Source organism: Trichoplusia ni, chromosome 7 (genome assembly GCF_003590095.1).
Source record: "Trichoplusia ni isolate ovarian cell line Hi5 chromosome 7, tn1, whole genome shotgun sequence".
NCBI classification, from domain to species: domain Eukaryota; kingdom Metazoa; phylum Arthropoda; class Insecta; order Lepidoptera; family Noctuidae; genus Trichoplusia; species Trichoplusia ni.
The window spans coordinates 15,313,349-15,334,142 of NC_039484.1; the positions used below are offsets into that span (position 1 = coordinate 15,313,349).

The 20,794-nt window shown below is 36.4% G+C and overlaps 1 protein-coding gene across 1 annotated transcript in view; it reads left to right on the plus strand.

Moving 5' to 3' along the window:
• The window catches only part of LOC113495978 (dynein heavy chain 6, axonemal), a 58,930-nt gene that overhangs the window by 15,293 nt on the left and 22,843 nt on the right, over nt 1-20,794 (plus strand). Inside the window, exons 26-45 of the mRNA XM_026875006.1 lie at nt 327-478; nt 820-1,012; nt 1,218-1,357; nt 1,630-1,815; nt 2,686-2,841; nt 3,599-3,826; nt 4,091-4,311; nt 4,609-4,820; nt 5,071-5,183; nt 5,672-5,814; nt 5,908-6,100; nt 6,561-6,784; nt 6,989-7,244; nt 7,640-7,830; nt 10,362-10,534; nt 13,072-13,255; nt 15,947-16,112; nt 16,675-16,836; nt 19,418-19,594; nt 19,906-20,102. Of these exons, the coding sequence (XP_026730807.1) occupies nt 327-478; nt 820-1,012; nt 1,218-1,357; nt 1,630-1,815; nt 2,686-2,841; nt 3,599-3,826; nt 4,091-4,311; nt 4,609-4,820; nt 5,071-5,183; nt 5,672-5,814; nt 5,908-6,100; nt 6,561-6,784; nt 6,989-7,244; nt 7,640-7,830; nt 10,362-10,534; nt 13,072-13,255; nt 15,947-16,112; nt 16,675-16,836; nt 19,418-19,594; nt 19,906-20,102 (3,667 nt within the window). The remainder of the gene's footprint in view (nt 1-326; nt 479-819; nt 1,013-1,217; nt 1,358-1,629; nt 1,816-2,685; nt 2,842-3,598; nt 3,827-4,090; nt 4,312-4,608; nt 4,821-5,070; nt 5,184-5,671; nt 5,815-5,907; nt 6,101-6,560; nt 6,785-6,988; nt 7,245-7,639; nt 7,831-10,361; nt 10,535-13,071; nt 13,256-15,946; nt 16,113-16,674; nt 16,837-19,417; nt 19,595-19,905; nt 20,103-20,794) is intronic.

Consider the following 20,794-nt stretch of genomic DNA (forward strand, 5'->3'; position numbering starts at 1 on the left):
GTACTCGTAACATGTTTTGCTTAATTTGAGACTATATGGCGTAGTGTGATAGCTGTGGGAATATAAACATTCAGTTGTTTAATAAGGCAAAGATTTAATGTTGAAAGTTGTTTACTATTGTGAACGATATTTGCTTTCAATATGTAACTCCAGGTATATTTTGAATATAGCTTCAACAATTCTGTTGGCTAAAGAAATATTCATAAACTTTCTGTTACTGTACTAAACTTACTATTCTTGTCACATATTCAAATTTTATTGTATTAATGTGTCTTAAGTTAGTGAGAAACACAGTGTCACCTTCATATTGATCAATTGTTTTATAGCTTTGATCGCCGAAGTAATCCTGTATTCGGAAGGATTTGAATCCTCAAAGGGTTTGGCGAAAAAGATGGTACAGATGTACAAGTTATCCAGTGAACAACTGTCCAAACAGGACCACTACGACTTCGGCATGAGAGCCGTGAAGAGCGTGTTGGTATGTAAACTTTTTAATACCTTATGATACTCAAGATAGAACCAAAGTCTCATGATTCAAAGTTGTTCAATGCCTTTTGCTTCCTCTTATTTACGACATAATTGATAATCGTCGGTAGTCTTTTTGGAGATCCTTCAATAGTTGATGCGAAGGTACATGCAATATCTTATGAAAGAACGTCTGCCTGCCTAGAAAATATGTTTGGAATGGTTTTGAAATTGAGAGAGTCTCTATATTTCCAAAACTATTCTCTTTATCTACTTAATTCTCTCCGCACAGAATATAGAAAATATTTTGTACTCTATTCTGAATTCATCTGTCAAAATTGTGAACGTGTTTAGGTGATGGCTGGAGCATTAAAACGCGCAAGTCCTGACCAACACGAAGAGATGACCCTTATGTGCGCTCTCAACGACAGCAACCTTCCAAAGTTCTTAGCAGCGGATGCAATACTGTTTGCTGGGATATTGTCAGATCTGTTCCCAGGTGTTGAACTACCCGAAAGAGACTATGGTGTTATGGAGGAAGTCATCAGTAAGTGACACTATTATGTCAACTTTCATCCCGGCCCTTGAAATGACCAATTACAAAACTTTACTTTTTTTGGCGGCATCCTATTATTGCCTTGACGATGTTACAAAAAGAGCCGAATCGAGAGTAATAGGAAGTAGGGGTGAATGGAAAATATAATATATTTAATTGGGAAAAACTTTTTTTCATACAAAGTATATAATTTTAGGAGTCGTTATCCTAGAGAAGAAACTTCAAATTGAAGAATGTCAAATTCGTAAAGTTATTCAATTACATGAGACTATGATTGTACGGTGGGGTGTCATGCTGGTCGGCCCAACCGGTGGTGGGAAGACCGTCATTTTGCATGTAAGTTAACAACTAAATACTCACTGCACGCATTTTTTTAATAGTTTTCTACGAACATATTTATAAACATACAATATATTTGACTACTCGGATACCCGAGTGGTTCAGTCACCACCCAAACCCACTGAATGCGACATGTTACGTGATTTATCTCCGTGTAGAACAAGCATTTGATTGATCCACAAATCCTTGTCCTAAGTCTGAGTGTACATATTTAACATTAACAACCCATGCTTTGGTTCACCTTACTACATTCTGCAAACCTATTCTAGGTACTAGGAGGCACTTACACGAGGCTCTGGGAGAACGGAGTCCCTGGAGCTCAATATCAGAAAGTACATAAGTACATAATGAACCCCAAGAGTCTTACGATAGGCGAACTGTACGGGGAAGTCAATTTGCAAACACTCGAATGGCACGATGGAATCCTGCCTCTTAGTCTACGTACAGCTGTCCAAGTAAGAATTCACACAATCCTCCGAGGGATTGTTCATATTTTTTAATTCCGTCAGGAGAGACAGATAATGGCTTATAATATTATATCTACTGAGACTTAGATTAATATTACCAATATCTTAGTTTGTCATGCATGCGGTACCTATTACTTTATTTGCCTCTTAAAAAAACGGTGAGTAGATTTCGTTTTACTTTATTTAGAATTACTTTTTCGTATTTTCTGTCGATTATAATGATCATGATGATGTAATAAAAATATTAATCAACTGCTCTACAAGTAGCTTTAAAATTACCTTGAAAATTTTAATCATGATTCATTTTAATAAATATTTATTTAAAAAAAACACTGGAACCTCTAAATTAGTTCAAGTTTCTGAGACTTTTTAAATATTTCAAGAACCAATTTCAAGTTTTAATATTTTTACAATTAAGTACTTACTAGAGAAATAACACGTTTATTACATTGTTTGTGGCTAATACACTTCTGCATGGTATTGTAAATCGAACACGATCAATATAAAATCAGCTTTAAATAGATATGTGTGACACGTATATGGTGTACATTATTAATTGTTGTACACGATACAATGATATCAGTGAAATTAAGAACTTATAATGTAAGGGTACAATGGCGGTCTGATCGCTAACTGCGACATATATGAGATATAAATATATAGGTAGGCAAACAGTGTTTTTTTTTCTCACAATCTTTCACAAAGACTTTTGCTTTTGTTTATAAATAATATCTAAGTAACCAGTAGCTGTCTCTCTAGCCAATTGGATTAACATGGACTTAGAACTTAGTATTTTTTTAAGAAACCCCTTTTACGCAATATTCAGAATGGAAATCTCTAATGCTCTGATTATTTTAGTGTACCAAGCCCGACCACCAGTGGTTGATATGCGACGGCCCCGTCGACGCGGTTTGGATCGAAAACATGAATACTGTATTAGACGACAACAAAATGTTATGTTTATCCAACTCTGAGAGGATCAAACTTACGCCCTACGTTCACATGCTGTTTGAGGTAACGTTATCGAACATACGTAGAGGTACCTATGTCAACATGTCTGGCAACTTTCGTTTACGGATGTCTGCCTAGTATTGATCATAAATGCACACATGTTAAAATGCACGCAGACATGGGGACCGAGGGGGTTTCAATATGAAAATAGACATCACTCAGGGTCGGTGTGAGGGGTGAGAGAGGGGGGGTTAAGGGTGACCGTCCGGGGGTACCAAATTTGGAGGGGGGGTCCAGCCATGGTCTGGGGTGTCCTGTCTCCCATGCTACAGTGCGGTAGGTATGTAGCTTATGCACTATACACCCCGTCAATACTATGTTTTATGGGTATCGTTTGAGTAGGTCCTCGAAAATTGTTTGTAACCGGCTGGATGCTTTCAAATAAAAGCAAGGAGCAACACTTTGTACGGCCATGGTTAGCCATTCGGAAGGCCATGACAAAGGGAGTGTGATTTTTTATTAAAAGAATAGGTTTAGTTATTTTTCAATATGGCTCCGCAACTAATAACATTCACTGAACTGATATTTGACATTCTCAACGGTTAACATACTTCAGAAAAATCTAATTTCACACATTATTGTTGTCATTAGACTAAAAGCCTCAACTAAGCTCAAAATTTGACATGATTTAATCTTGCCAAAGAACCTGTTTGTAAATGTTTAATTCTTTATTTATTTTCATATATTTACTACATAAGTACCTACTGCTATATCTACATAAGTGTATTGAAATTTTTAAATTGATTTCTTTGACTCAAAGGTAGCTGATTTGGCTCAAGCGTCACCGGCTACAGTGTCCCGATGCGGCATGGTATACATCGATCCTAATGAAATGGGCTACTTGCCTTTTGTGCGATCCTGGCTAGACGAGAGCGTTGAAAAGAACCTCTTTACACAGGAAAACTCTGAATTCCTTTACGAACTGTATCAGATGCTCGACGTTGGATTTGGATATGTTAATACTAAATGCAAAGTGGGAATAAAACAGGTACTACATGCTTGGCTTGATTTTTAAACTTCAGTTCTGTTAAGAAATTCCAAATTTTACAAACCTTAGACCATAGATTCAGGCTTTTAATAATTTATCGGCAGTCTTTTGTCTAGACCTTGCCTATACTTTGTTTTAAAAGAAGTATTAAGTAGTTGGTACATTAACTCACGCGGTGGCGTGTTGAGCCAAGTTCAAGTAATAAATAGCGAGCATCACCGTATGTAATATATTACACGACAGAATAAACAATGTTACATATAGGTGGACATCAGCAAGGTATCGGCTCTCTGCTATCTCTTGGGCGCTTTGCTTTCGGAGCCAGGCGAACGTTTCCCGGACAAGGCCGCCATAAAAGTGTACATCGCCCACTGTTTTATATTCTGCTATATTTGGTGCATCGGCGGGAACATTCTCGAAGGGAACAGGAAAACGTACGAAGAGCTAATTAAACGACAGTTCGAACTCTACGAGGAGGCCGAATAGTAAGTTCTTTTTACTATTCATATAGGGGAAATTAACATCAAAAAAATATATTTCAAGTAGGCCGTTTTCCAGGCTATTTGCTACAAATCGAAATTATGCCTCGATATAAAATTACCATAAAAACTATCCTATATGCTACTGCATAAAGCTATGTTCTAAATTCCTTTCACATTCGTTCTGTGACTTTTACGTGAAAAAGTAACAAACATCCGACGTTACTTACAAACTTTGGATTGACAATATTAGTAGGATTCCATTGATGTCTAAATATCTAACGACCCTGATGTTTTATCCAGCATGCCATCTGGCTTCAATTTCTTCGACATGTACATGGATACGAAACAACGCAGACTCAAAGTGTGGGCAGAAATCATTCCTGAGTTTCTGTATGATTGCAACAAACCATTTTTCGAAACTCTCGTGCCCACTATTGATACAGTACGTTATGGATATCTTTTCGAGAAACTTCTTTCTTGTGGAAAACCTGTCATGTTTACTGGGAACACAGGTATTAACGTTTTTCATTATTAATCATAACTTATTTTTTGTGTATTTAGGGATTTCGGTTCGAGATCGAAATTATCAGAATTTCCTTACTCTAATAGTTTAATTTAATATCTTATCTTTTTTGGACCACTATTAGTGTTTAATTTTACTTCTAATTAAATTTTAAAGTAGGGTTGAGAAATAATGTAAGCCTTTATAGTTGCTAAGCAATTTAATTTCTACCTTTTTAAATAGCTTTCGACGTCTTCCAGGTGTGGGTAAGACGGTCATCGCGATTGAGATGCTGAACAAAATGTCTGTAGGGGGCTACTACATACCATGTATCCTTAATTTCTCGGCACAAACCAGCAGTGGTCGAACTCAAGTAAGAGCAATATGTTACATTAGGAATTTGAAACCTGAACCACTTCATCTTTAAGTAAGACTATATCACCCCATGTAGCCAAGTGACATAATAAGTTTTGCTCACGTAAATAATGTATGGAAATTACATTCCGTTTCTATAGCCTATTTTTTAAACGATTCCCGCACTAAGGAATTTAGTCCTTGAGACGTGGGTGTTTTTACAAACTTACAATTCACATGCATAAATGCTTGTCCTACGCGGGGATCGAAACCGCAACACGTCGCGCAAAGTGCGTTTGGTGTGATGACCTCAACCACTCGACTATCCGTGCAGTCATCTTGTGACTTTGACATGTCATTGCCATCCATACGAGCGGTTTCGTTGACAAGGGGCAGTTGTGAAAATGTGATTAACTCCACAACTACAAATCTTACTCGAAGACGTGGTGAAAAGCCCTCTGTTGGTCTGTTCCATCGATCGCTTATTATTTATACGTTTTTGAACAGGAAGTAATTGAATCTCGATTAGACAAAAGACCACGGAAGGCTATTGGAGCTCCTCTAGGAAAGAAAGTCATAATATTCATTGATGATGTCAATATGCCAAAATTAGATGTTTACGGCGCTCAGCCGACTATAGAACTTTTGCGGTAAGTTATTAGCACGGAAGCTTTTGTATTTAGAAATTGATTACAGGTTCTTTAAAATAGAATTACTAACTTGTATTCGATTGTTTTAAACAGACAATTCTTAGACTTTGGTGGTGTTTACGATCGGGATAAGTTGTATTGGAAGGATATTATTGACGTGGTGCTGTCGTGTGCGTGCGCGCCTCCCGGCGGTGGTCGAAACCCACTCACCGGACGATTTGTCAGACATTTCGCTATGTTCTACATATCTGCACCCAACTCTGAAGCTATGAAAACTATATTCAAGGTTTGTCGTCTAATATTTCAAGGTTTAAGAAGATTATTAAATTTACGTTCTTAGGAAATCAGTCTATAGACTGCATTACATGTAAAAACGCCAAAGTGAGTTTTCCAGCCCAAAGAAGGTAACGCGTAAACAAAAAAACGCAACATAAAATAATATTAGGGCATCGTTGTTAATTTGACTTGTACATTATTCCGATTCGATGAAAGACGTTGAAAAATAGACTTAAAAAAAAAAATCATCAACATCATCATTATCATCATCACCTTTACCCTCCCACTGCTGATCATGGGTTTCACCTCAACCAGAGCTATCTATTAAATAAAATAAAATATAATATTAATAAATAAATGTACCATAAATCCATATAATATATAACATGCCAAACATACTTAATTATTCTTGCCAATGGTTTAATATAAAATCCTAGAAGCCTGTAAGTTATAAACTTCTTCATCACCAGGCAATCTTGAGAGGTCACTTGGAGGACTTCGTAGCCGAAGTGTCGATTCTCGGCGGTCCAATAGTTGATGCAGCTGTGGAGCTGTACCTTAAGATATGCGCTGAACTGTTACCGACGCCTGCTAAGTCCCACTACGTGTTCAACTTGCGAGACTTATCGAAGTGCATGCAGGGAGTGTTGCAGGCTGATGCTTCGTATATGAGGGCACCACAAGGAATGCTCAGGTATTAAAATTTGTTGATTCTGTGTTCAAAATTCTAACTTTAACACAATTAGTACCTTAGATTTGATGAAGATACTATAAACTTCCTTCGGTTAACACAACTACAGTGCTCCATCGATCCTCATTATCTGGTACCGAGCAAAAAAGCTTTCGCAGACAACCGCGACAACAATGTACTGAACCTAAACTATGCGAACGTTTTTAGATTATTCTACCACGAGTGTCTACGTGTATTCCACGACCGGTTGATCAATGTCCAAGACAAGAGTTACTTCTACCACTTGATGAGCGTTGTGTGCCAGAAGAACTTCCAAACGGCTATACTAGACGTTCCCGATGATCCGATTATTGAACACCCTCCCTTGTTATTGTTCGGAGACTTTATCAACTCGGCTGTCCCAAAAGAGAACAGAAATTATGCTGAAATACCAGATTTAGCTAAGCTTATGACTGTTCTAAAGGTGAGTGTCTCTTCTATATTATGATGGCATTAGAAAATGTGCTCAAGAGAGAAAAAGATTACAACAGAATATTATATGTATAATGATTGGGTCAGAATTAAACTTAGCCTTATAATATTACTTTTCATAATATAGCGTTTACTTGTGAACATTTGCCAAAGCTAAATACTTTTAATCCTTGCGATTGCCATAATTTATACACAACACTTAACGTAGCACAGAATAACTTAAAAGTATGTTTACAGATTACAATAACTTAAAAGTATGTGACTCATCCCTCACAACGTTATTCAAACCATTTTCTCATCAGTTTTATTTGTCATGAACAGATTTGTAGCTGACAAGTATTTAAATTATGCCGAAATAAAAGTAAAAACTTCTTTATTTTTTTACAGGAATATCTAGAAGAATACAACTCGACGGCTCGTGCCGAGATGCACCTCGTGTTGTTCCAGGATGCTGTAGAGCATATCGTCCGAACTGCCCGAGTGTTGCGAGCTGAGAGGGGCCACTGCCTCATGGTCGGGCCCGGAGGGTCTGGCCGCAGGAGCGTTGCCACTCTCGCCGGACATGTCAACGAATGCAAGTACGTTACGTGAATACATGTTATTCATTACCTCAACTCAGTTTGTTGAAAGGACGAGTAATCAAATGACTATGAGGATACTACAAATTCCCTGATAAATCTGAAATGGTATGCTTTGATTTCTTAAAAAGAATAAAGCCGGATATTTTCCCTTTCTAATTGATGGCAACAAATTTCAAATTATTTGTTCATGAGATCAACTAAAATATGTAGCTTATATGGCTAACTACCACGCCTTAAAATAAAACATTTGAGGAAGATAGACCAACCTACGATGTTTGAGAAAGAAGAAAGAAAAGCAAAGAATTCCAATTACATATTTACATATAAAGGACAAAGTTAGACTCTTCTTGATATCTCCAGTCACTAAAAAACCCATTAGTTGATGTATGTAGAGATACATTATAATTTCGATATTGTATATGAACACAAAAACGTATTGCAAATTGCCTGATTAAAAGTCAAACCCGGCTACAATATTTACAAACATTTTTTCCTCTTCGGAAATATTGAGCGGCCATTGCTGTTAAATTAATTATATCTTTTTCGAAATAGGTCTGTACCAAAATAAACTATTCGCTAAACAGCACTTGCCATCTCATTACCAAAGCAATTACCTGCGACAAAAAGCGCAATCCCTTTGCGATGGTTTGGTCTGCGGCTGCATTATGGCAACGACGTGTAGCAATCAGCTCTCTGTGGTTGGCAAACAACATTTTGGTCGTACAATATAAACACAGGGATTTAATCAAATGGGTAGTTTGTAGGTTCGCTAGTCCATATGTATTTTAGTCCCCTAGGCGTCCGCGTTTCAATTGAAAAACTAATTAAGCTCCCGACTTAGTAAATACCGTTTTTCAAACGTTTCGCTTAAGTTGTATGCAATCTAGTCAGAATTTTGATATTCATACTATGACGGGCAATCATATCGACGATATGGAGCATAAACAATTTTTTTTTCAATACTCGTCCTTAAAACATCAATTTAAAAACACGTTCGATAGTACCTGTGTAGTGTTTCATACCGTGTCTATCGCTTCAGTGCTACGCTATCATAACTACGGTACTAACTAAGGCTTTGATCAATAGTAACTTAATCCGTCTACCTCGCTGCATTGAGCTATCCGCCGTTTATTCCCAGCCGTTCGTGACTGTACGCCTATATATTTGTTAACCGGGTTTGCTTCACAAACTGATACTCTAATCCAACAGACGTGCCTAATCTGATATTCGGGAATTGCCTTGGTGTATGCTCTTGTGTCTGCAGGGTACACGGATATACATACAAGAGGATTAGTATGCCGTCTGATAGTTACAGAATCTTGAATTCTCGACATGGAAGCTTTAGGTTCATGAAGTTTCAGTAAACATCAACCACGTTTAGGGAAAAGGCGATTATTAGATAGACGAAAGTTGCCTGAATTATAAATTCCTCTGTTTTCCCTTTTAAAAAAGCTCTTTTTTTGTACCCTTATAACATTTTTCAGCTGACCCCTCTGAAACAAATATGTAGGGTAAGATGAGCTTGTTTTGATCGCTCATTCTTAATAGTACTCAAGCTAAGTGGCTAATTATATCAATTTTTTTTTTATTCTTAACCCAGAGGAAATAAGGAACTTTTGTAAGATCAGTTTATTATTAGTTTTCGTGTTTCGTCACAGGGATTTGTAGAAATATAAAATTGAAAATTATTCCAAAAAGCGATCTACAGTCTTTCCAATCTATGGGCAATCTATAACCAAAGACGGTCGATTATGACGCATTTTCTTAACCGCACGTATTAAAAACCTTTAGAGCACTTCCTTTAATCTATTATCATTAAAACTGGCCCAAGCTACATCTTGAGCCACAAGTTTCAATAGATAAAATGTAGTGACAATACAAAAAAAGGTATGATATTTCAGTATTTCCTGGGTATTTGTTCCAGCGAGCAGTGGGCAGATGTATAAAATTCCCTAATGATCTTGTTATTGTAATCGGAATCCGACCCTGTTTATTTATAGAGTGTTCAGCGGAAGATCCCAATATTTTCTTTGAAATATTTTTTTTTATTGTTAGAAAGCAATTATATCGTAAATGAGGAGGGTATTGCGTCTTCGTGATATGTTAATAAATTAGCAATTTATATATATTTTTGTGCTATATCATTAATTTTCTTTATCGTGACAATTTTCTTTGTTCGACTGTGCTCCGAAACGTTATTACACGTTTCCGCGTAAAGAACAATACAGCATCACAAGATAAAGGAATTTCAGTTTCAGGAAATTTACTTTTCAACTCCACTTCTTCCTTGCCTTATTGCAAAACATTGTGAAAACATTTTAAATAAGGGTAATTGTAAAAGGTGTTTAATTGCCATGAAAATAGCCTTTTTATAGATTGTTCAGAAAATTAAAATAAGTATCTCGTCTCATAAAAAAATACAATTCATAAAAAGAATATCTCTATCCTCCACGAATATGTATAAACCTATACAACCTCTTTTACCCGGCACGTTAGGAAATATCATTCAATACAATTTTGACATACAGGTGTATGGGGATGGAACTGAAGAGAAACTATGACACACCAGAATTCCACGAGGACCTTCGGAAGATGTATTTGAGAGCTGGACTCCATGTTGAAGATACGGTGTTCCTGTTCACAGACACGCAGATCACAAAAGAAGAATTTCTAGAGGATATCAATAATATGCTCAATTCTGGTAAGTTGTAAGAAGAACATGATTTTCCCACGTTTTCATACATTCACTTTTCGTTAATTATGAGGCACTCTCCGATGATCTAGCTGACTCAAACCCGATGACAATGCAATTTACAGCGACAGAAACGGCTGCACCGATTTTGAAAAAAAAAATAGTTTTTTAAAAGTACGGTTTTTAGATTATTTAAATGTACTACTTATTTATTTAAGCTATTTTCACATTGACTTCAAGAAAAAAAGTAATTGTACGGCAATTGAACTCATATATACGCTCAGCGACATTCCGTCATTCTTTTAACTCTTGCAAAGATACAATAACGTTTTGCAATTAAACATCTTTCATTTATTTGTCACTGACACACAAGCTAAATCTTCTGTAATAAGCAATCTCTGTCAACTGCACTATAACAGAGCCGCGCATACAGGTGAATGAAACTATCTGTAATTAACTTTACAACTAGGAATATTTAGGTATAATTTATATTGTACGGGGTCCAATCTAATGCAAAAGTTTTAGAGACAAGCGACGGTGCGTATCAGACGTAATAATAGAATTTATCAAAAGTAGTAAAAAGAGTTATAAACTTTTAGTTTTTTAGGTAGTCTGTCTACATAACTTTAATATTACTCTTTTACTTAGAAAATATTCCGATATTTTGCAAATATTTGTATAACTAAAAATTTTCATATTCAGGCAGCGCTGTAAAATGAATTCTATGTAAGCATCTAAATGCGATAGGTTTCAAACTTTTAAAAATGATATTAATAGGGGCTAAAGTAATATAAAAATTTAGATAGTTTTTAAGATTTCATTAGTTTTATAACACTCGTAGGTACATCATTTAACAACTTATAATCACTATCATCATATTATAACTTATAATCATATAACTTATAAAACGTCTCATAATAGCTGTAGCCCGGCTCTGCCGGCTACAAATCTAAAATGGGGATTTCACTGTTGATCCAGGTTGAAACTATCTGTGTACTAAATTTCGTCTAATTTCGTCCTGTGGTTTTCACGTAAAAGAGTAGCAAATATCCATCCATACACCAACTTGAACACTTATAACGAACGAGCCTATATAATACCTCAAAAACAACCAAAACTCGCAATCCAAAACTTTCATAGGGGCATTTATGGTACCTCTCAGTCACTACACACCCTCGCGCTCCCTCGTGGACTAACAATATACCAATGAGTATATCTGTAGGTAATAGAGACAGATTCATACACCATTATATGAGTACTAGCTGTTGCTAGCGGGCCCGCTCGCTGCGAATCGAAAATGATCACATGGGAACAAGAAATATGTATTCAAACAATTCTATGTGTTGATTCGGGTTATATATAAAACTTAATCAAGTATCTGTTTATTAAATTTCGTCTCAATCCGTGCTTCTAGTCTTTGAGTGAAAGTGTAACAAACATCCAGAATCCAGACATACAAACTATCGCGTTTATAATATTCCGTTATATACATATATCCTATATCCTTCAGTTAGAGTCTATCAATATTAAGTTACTGATTAACAATCTCCGTGTCTATTGAGTTTGGTTCCTGTTTGTACAGCCGATATATCAATGTGGGGAGCCATGAAAGTTACAAATTGCCGTCTCTAGTTCCGAGACAAATGTGTTCAGCCTGATATGAGGTTCAATATGAAGGAGTTTATACTACCTATAGGTCCTGTATAACTTGATGACGTCACTGATCTAAATCTTAACTAAAACTTAGATTTTCATCATGAGTAGTCAACTAGTAGCATGTTACTTAAGACTCAGTTCAAATCACGACAGTCATGTACCTCTTTTTGCATTCAAATGCGTGTTAAAAAGTCAAGATTTCGTTTACTTATCCGGTTAAGGAAAAGACCGTGATCAAACCAGTACATAAAATAATTTTCCAAAGCCTCGTCAGGGGTCTACGGGCGGTTTAAAAGCTCTGACATCAGGTTGGATATCAACCATACGAAAAGAAAATAAATTATACATATACTCATATATATGCAATAAAATTATAAATAAGTAAAATTATACATATACTCACACTAAACTATAATATATAACTTAAAAAAGTATTCAGTCAAAACAAAATACAGCGGATTATCGAAAGCGGGATTCAAACTAGGTGCTAGTTTGAATCCCGCCTTCCTGCCCTATACTCGTTAGCAACTAGCTAGACGTAGCAACTCAACTGCTACGCCACTCGACTACACTTGAGACAATTGAGACATGCCGTCTAAAGGGTCTGAGTTGCGATCCATTTCCTAAAATGATCTTATTGATACAACGTCGATATATATTAAGCGTAATTTAGAACAACTTTAAACAAAAAATATTGGAGTATAGGGCAATGTCACGTGCTTATTTGTAAACGAGAAAACTTACTTAAAACTTAATCTAATTTATCCGACTACACTAAGAGCACAATTAAAAATATGTTTTTTCAGCTTTTACATAAAATAAATACTTTTAAATACAAGACTTACCTACGTTATTTAATCATACTTTAGAAAAAAAAACATTTTGTCCAGGTGAGGTCCCGAACTTATTTGACGGTGATACCTACGAGGCTGTGCAGAATGGATGCCGCAACGAAGCAGCCAAATTTGGTATCAACCCGGCGGACCGCGACGGAGTCTATTATTTCTTCATAAACCGAGTGCGAGGAAAACTGCACCTTTGTATATGTATGAGTCCCGTTGGAGAAGCATTTAGGTAAGACAACGATTCCCAAACAAAACAGAATTATGGTAACAAGTAAAGGAAAATTTATACTCATATTTTTGGCAAATAAAGTGTCGTCATCCCTATTATAACAGTATTATAACGACGATCGACGATCAAAGTATGTGTCTGAACGTCAGTCTGGGCCAGGGACCGGACAACCCCACTTTAGAGTTAAGCCGTTTGACAGGGTAACCCGTACACGGGGTAACTCATATCGCAGTGTTACCTTTTGTTCGAGTTACATCCTCGAAACCCAGCGAAATGGTTAACACCTTCATTATGGTAACCACGTGAAGGGGTTAACCCCTTCAATAACTTAACCCTTTGAAGTGGTTACCTTCACGAAAGGCTTTTATTCGTGTTACCCTGAATTACCCACTAAACTTGAGCAGCTCAAGTTGAGCTGCATACTTGCACCCTAGCGGCCCCTCATTGCTTTACTAAGACTACAGCTGATTTTCTTCTATCGCCGACGCGTCGCGCCGCGACTCGCGCCTCTCGGACAAACTACCTACGCGCGAAACGTCATATAGGTAACTAGCTGTTGCCCGCAACTTTGTCCGCGTGGTTAGAAGATATAAGTTAGGAATTTTTGAACGAAAGCCCTCGAAGATTAATATTTTTCCCCGTATTTGCCACATTTTCCATTAAATCTTCGCTCCTATTAGTTGCACCTAGCCTAAAACCTTCCTCGATTATTGGTCTATTTAACACAAAATGAGATCAAATTTTTTAGATGAAATTATTTATAATAATTTTAAAAAAAATCGAATACAAGTTTTTTTTCATTTTTTTCATTTTCTGAGAAGATTTGACGGGTGAATTTTCGATTGAAAATTTTTTTTTATATTTTTTTATATTAATTCAAAATAAGGTGAAAAAATAAATATTTTTAATCAAATAAATTACAGCGTATTTGGGACACAAAAAAGTAAGATTTCACCAAATTTCGTTACAAAAACAAATTTTTGTAAAAGATAAAAATAAAAAACCACAATCTTGGTTTTTTGGATTTTTCACATAAATTTTGAGGTTATGTGAAAAAAATGTAAACAAAAGTTTTAGATCTTTTTCTTTTAGAACTTTGCCATTTGACTTTTTTCGATACGAATTTTAGTTTTGCCGGAAATCGATAAAAACCGTTTTTTACTCTTCAAACGTCACTCCCACCCCCTTCCCGACCTCAGATCACCCGTAAATTATTTTTCTTTTCATTTTTATAATATTCCCCTCCTTTTCTAATGGGTTTCATCCTACTATTTTTTTTTTTGGTTTTAAAAATTATCGACCCTGGTCTACAAGTATAGACACGAAAAATATATATCACAACGTTTGAAAAGTGCGACAAGCAAAATTAAACTGTAAGATCATATCCACAATGATTTTTATTCCATGTTTACAAGTCGCTCGGTAAATGCAACAATGGCGCCGCTGGGCGGTAAGATGTCACGTGCGCTCGTGGTTATACTATTTTCAAACTAATGTCTATGATAAACAGTGCATATTGCATTGTCTTAGGTTGGAGTGGGTTACCCTGTTACAGTGTTACAGGGTAGTAAAGGGTAACCTGTTCGGAACAGGGTTACAGTAATCCGTTCGAAGGTGTAACATTTGTCATAGGGTTTTTTCTTGAAGCGCTTAAAAAAACCCCTTCAAAAACCCTTTCAATGAGTATCCGGCCGGTCCCTGGTCTGGGCTGATATAATGTAAAACCAATAATTCAATATTCATATAAAACACGTTACGGGTAACGCTGTTAGTGCATCAACGTTAATATTGTTTCGCATAAGTGCTCGGTACTTTGAGAAGGACGCTGTAGAGCACTTCCCGGCATGATATAATCGTGTTTCCCTGATATCCGTTCTTTTGCATCGCATCAAAGCTAACAGTTTTATTAAAGTAGACTGCTTTGATGCACAAAGCTGACTTTTATAAAGACTGCTACTTTGAAAACGTGTAGCAAGCAATTTAATTTAATTTATCAAGACATGCTTTAGTACTCGCGTAAACAATAAAACAAATTAATTGTACGAGTTCCGTACTCGCTTTAACTGTTCTTTATTGAATACTTTCTTCGCCCCTTTCCTCTTGGCGACCCCTTAACCTTAACCCTGTCCACGTGACTTGGGAGGGTGCCAACTCAAAAGTTCTGGCACGCTCTCGTTTACGGTCAGCGGAAGTTGAATAGTATCGTTATCTATACTTGACGAGAGTAAGTTGAGAAAAGTGAAATTTTTTAAATAATGACAAGGCCTATGATGGCGGTTCCAAATGCAGCCCGGCCATTTTACGAATCGATAGAGCTCGTTACGGGTCAGTTTGCAGGCGGAGCCTACGGCTGCGCCGTGCAACGCACCCCCTTAACCCCATACTCCAACCACCCTATGCAGCTCCCCACACGCACTATATTTATTATGATTGCTATGACGCAAATCAAGACCTCAATATACAAGGTTCTCCTGTATTTATTTACCTCTACGCCATATTCATAAACAATTCAAGGTATTTAAATAAGCGTGTTTGATATCGCTGAAATACCTGATATGAGCTAGATTATTTTTATATTACTTTTGGAATCCTCTATCGACAAGCTACACAAAACCAATGCATAACTCGTTAGGGAATCAGATTGTTTTTACATAGACATAAAATAATCCATCACTTTTTTATGTTCTATAGACGCCGCTGTCGAATGTTCCCGTCATTGGTCAATTGTTGCACAATAGATTGGTTCACTAAATGGCCGCCGGAAGCTTTGCTCTCCGTGGCACAGCAATGCTTACAGCCGCTCGGCAACAAGCATATTATTGAACAGATTTCTTCCATTTGCGTCACCATGCATCAGGTAAAGTGCTCTGAACAAACGTGAAAGAATTAAATTTTCCTCCTGAAAAATGCAAAGACAAACATCTTACGTTCTTAGTACGGCCTTATGAAATCTTCTTGTTAGCCGCCCACTAGCAAAGGTGCATGTTAAAAGCGTCTTCAGAATTCCTTTGAAAGTCTGGAGGTGTACTGACGCCGTTAGCAGACAATACAACCAGGGCAACGTGGGCGACCCATTAGCTGTTATGGTAAAATGATATCTTCCCTAACAAGTCTAAGAAATGAGAAATCAGAAAAATATCTACAAGATAGTCAAAACAAAAACATTAAGAGATCATTTCAGAAAAACAATTTAAATCCTCTTATGTTATTTCTCTTCGTTAATAAAATTTGGAAATAGAAAATCCTGGAAAATCCTCTCTTAAGTGTTTACGTCTTAAGGCTTTTATTCTATGTTTCAACGTATATTGTGTTTTGCAGCTCCGTTTCACATTATAATTTTGCATATTTTATTATATCAGACGGCACGTGTAAATTCGTGTCCATTATACTGTGAACAATTTGTATTTGAATGTTCTTAGGACGTGGATGTCATGACAGATCGACTTTACCAAGAGATGAGGCGATACTTCTACACAACCCCGAGCAGTTACTTGGACTTGTTGAAGCTGTACATGATGTTGTTGGACAAGAAACAGCAACAGATCATCAGGGGCAGAGACAGAATCTCCTGTGGATTACAGGTCAAAAAAAATTTGAACGTAACGTATTATAGTAGTATCGCGTTCTTGAAAAAAAGACAGTTCTCTAAAGGCGTAACCGCACACAATCGCTCGTCGCTCGTTTATAGCGACAAATCCGATCACGTGACCCCATTTTTAAATTTCCCGCGACTCGAAAAGTCGCTGCTTCATGGAGTCGATCGGCGCTCGTTTGCAGCGACAATCTGGTCGAGCGACTCCATTTTAAATTTCCCGAAAAACAAAACATTTATATCTATAATCTACTTGTGAACTGGTTATTATGTAGAAACAAGTGTGATTTAAAAAAAAAAAAAATTTTATTTTATATTTTATTTTTAAAGTTACATAGGTACATGTTAAACTTCATAAAACTGTACAATGAAGAAACAAAATTATGGTTTAAAAATACATTGTGTCCATACTTTACTAATATTTTATGAAATGTCTTAAACTATTTACCTTCTCCGACTCCATTATTTACGGGAATTAATTTAGGGACCGTTTGCAGCACCACTTTTATATAATTTACATCGACTTGTCTCGATCGCTTATTTTTTTCTTTTCTCTATTCTATAGTGTGTTAATTACCTATGATCTTTTTTACCAGCGACAAAGTTGAACATTCTGAGCTTTATCACTACATATCACATTACGAGATTTGTCGCGGCAAACGAGCGACTGCAAAGGCCGTAGCTCAACATTTTCAGCTTTTTCGCTACCATTCCTGCGACCATATTTTGTAGATTTTTCGAGACGCGGGAAATTTAAAAATGGGGTCGCGTGATCAGATCGCGAGCGACGAGCGACCGTGAGGTTACGCCTTAAGACTTTACAATTGGGACATTTTTTAAAGTTACGCGAACGTTTATATTTCCCCAAAATTTGTCTTCAAAATTCATATCATGTAGGTGTAAGTCTCACGTTAACAAAAAACAATAAAAGTCCCATTACAATAGCCTCAACACACATTGCGGGGCTAATAACTACGGAATAATGATTAAGAGGTACGCAAAACATGATCAGAGGAATGTATAACAGAGGGGTTCGTTTTTCAAGGACAAGGGTAAATCGCATGCGGTACGAAATACTACCCTCCTGTTTCGACCTACAAGCTTTCTATATGAGGAAAATAAAAGATACGTTTAGGAAACTTCGACTGAATCATCCTTAGCATTAAGTCGAAATCTCAAAATCACTATTCTGGATTAAACAACCTTTTACTTCTAATATAAAAGTATAAAGGTCGCTTGATACTATCAAATACTGCGGCGAGCTACCATTCATGTATGCAAACTAGATGACAATTGCAGCGGAATTGCAACCGAACAGTAGGCCGTAAATTGTGTATGAATGGAGGCAATTTGAGTTTGAAACTTGTCAGTCGTGTATTCGGTATGTCCCTCGAATTAATAAACGGTAGCAAAGTTTACTTATTATCTTTACGTTCCCTTTTTCCACCACCAATAGTAATTAATACACTCCAAGATATAGGCTCAGCTCTCACTTGTAACAAAACAGTTGTAAGGAAAAAGTAAAGCGATTTTTTTATGTCGGCGCTACATCTGAGATAATGCCTACGTCGTAGCACACAAAACAGTTACGTTTTAGTTGCTACTATTTTGCTGTCAGGAAGCGCCGTTAATTTTAATTTAGCTACTCGTAGATTATGGCGTTTTGTTTTGAGATCTATCTCTGTCTCCAACGATTGATATAATGCTGATAATATAATCGTACTTGTAAACAATAAATAAAATTAAAGATGAAATTAAAGATGAAGCGTGGTTTAGAAAACACCATCGCCAATATATAGATGTTACCCATTATTTAAGAACACATTTTGCTACTACAAAAGGGTTATAGCCCTGTCGCGAACTTTTCTTTTAGTCTTTTTACAAAGAGCAGACGCGCACTACTTAAGCTTTCAAGTGGGGAATTTGCGATATTTTATATTTTCTCCTCATCTTTTCGTCATAGCGAGTTATGACGTTAAGTAGCCTTTGTTCATAGCAAGTACAGTAGATATTAAAAATACTTTTAAACTGTTTATTCGAGATTCAGTACTTAGAGCCAAATAATTCAATACACATAAATAATATAACGTTTTTTCTCTTTATAGTATGCCTGTATGGCCTGTACCTACATAAATGTGCTGACTTGAATTTATCGACTTACGAGTAATAAACATGTGTAGATTTCTTTCACACAAACATTCCTCTTCAGCACCTATTGCTGATTAAATTTATATTCATTGAAAGTTTATTCCACAACTTTGACACAACACCATCCAGTTTCAAACTAAGCATAGCTTGTATTATGAGAAGTACACAATTGATAAACATACATATTTCTAAACACATACATAATTATATGTAGTTAACTTGCACTTAGCCACAGAACAAATGACCTTGCTCAGCACACTTGCATTTATCCAAGGTGGGGACCACAACCCACAGTATAGCAGTTAGAGCCACAAACCACTATACCAATAGGCCCGTCAAGAAGTCTAGGCAAATATACTGACTCTCTCTAATTATTAAAATTTAAATTTAATGACGAAGTGTATTCTTTTCAACATTTGTAGAAACTATACGAAACCTACGACGTAGTGGGAGTAATGGAAAATCAGGTTCGTGAAATGGAGCCAATCCTCGCAAAGAAAGCAGAGGAAGGTCATGCACTGGTCGCAAAACTCAAAGTAGAGCAGAAGGCAGCTGACCAAGTCAAATACGCGGTCATGAAAGACGAAGCGGCCGCGAAGGTATGTACACAAAAACTCCACGATCAATAAAATAATACATAAAAGGTACTCGATACTGATATATTCAGCCTCGTTGTTTCTATGCGATAGAAGGAAAATAACGTCCTAATTTGCCATTAAAAAAATCCATTTGATTTTACGAATTCATTTTTCTCAAGTGTTTTCAAATATTAATCCTCTTGTTCCTATTTTAACATAATTCTTGCCTCGTGCCGTAAAGTGCTACTCGAGCGGATGGCAACAGGAACGTGGGTATGAATTATTATGTCTGCCTGGAAGCAACCGTTCTTAAACTAGATGTTTATCATTAGATCAAAGCAGAGGAAGTTCGGCAAATAGCGGATGAAGCGAAGGCGGACCTGGCACAAGCGATGCCTGCGATGGACGCCGCTCAGGCTGCCCTAAAAGCTCTCAACAAGGCGGATATTAACGAATTGAAAGCCTTTCAGAAGCCGCCCACGCTGGTGCGCTTCGTTATGGAACCCATATGCATATTGTTTAATGTCAAGTTAGTATCCAACAAATCTTTTGTAACGTACTTTAAAACTTGTATGATTTGCTTAGGAAAAGAAAATACATCGTTATTGATGTAAAGTATAAATAATATCACGTTTGTAAGATAACAAGGGCCTAAAATACAAATGTATTTTACTAGCACTTTCATGTTTTCGATCCAAATTGTTAAATCGGGTAAAATTTCGCCAAAATGACGAAACGAAACTCCGGAACACTTGTTCCACCATCTTTAACCTTTAAGGTTTCCGGAAACTCATAAACGCGATTTGTTCATTTTGAATTTCATTGTAAAAAGTTGTAGGAGAAAGGCTTCTTATTAAATTACAACATACCTACTTAAGAGTGTACTCCTTTATTTTTTATACATTTTTCAATAGAAGTCAATGCAACTCATCCATGGGACATCTTGATATAAGAATTTAAAACTTGGAGGACTTGAAATCAATGACTTGTTTTTAAAACAAGCCTTGGTTCTTTGTATTAAAATGGCAAAAGCTCCGACATATGTAGGAATAACGTCAATCAAAAATCTCAATTTCAAAAGGCATTCGAAACAGACGTTTGGACAAATATCTACAATTACAATAAACGCGAAAAAGAATAAAAACTAAAATCTAACATTCTTTTGAACTCAGAACTTTCACTCTATAGCTACATTTAAGACACTGATTGACAAAATATTTA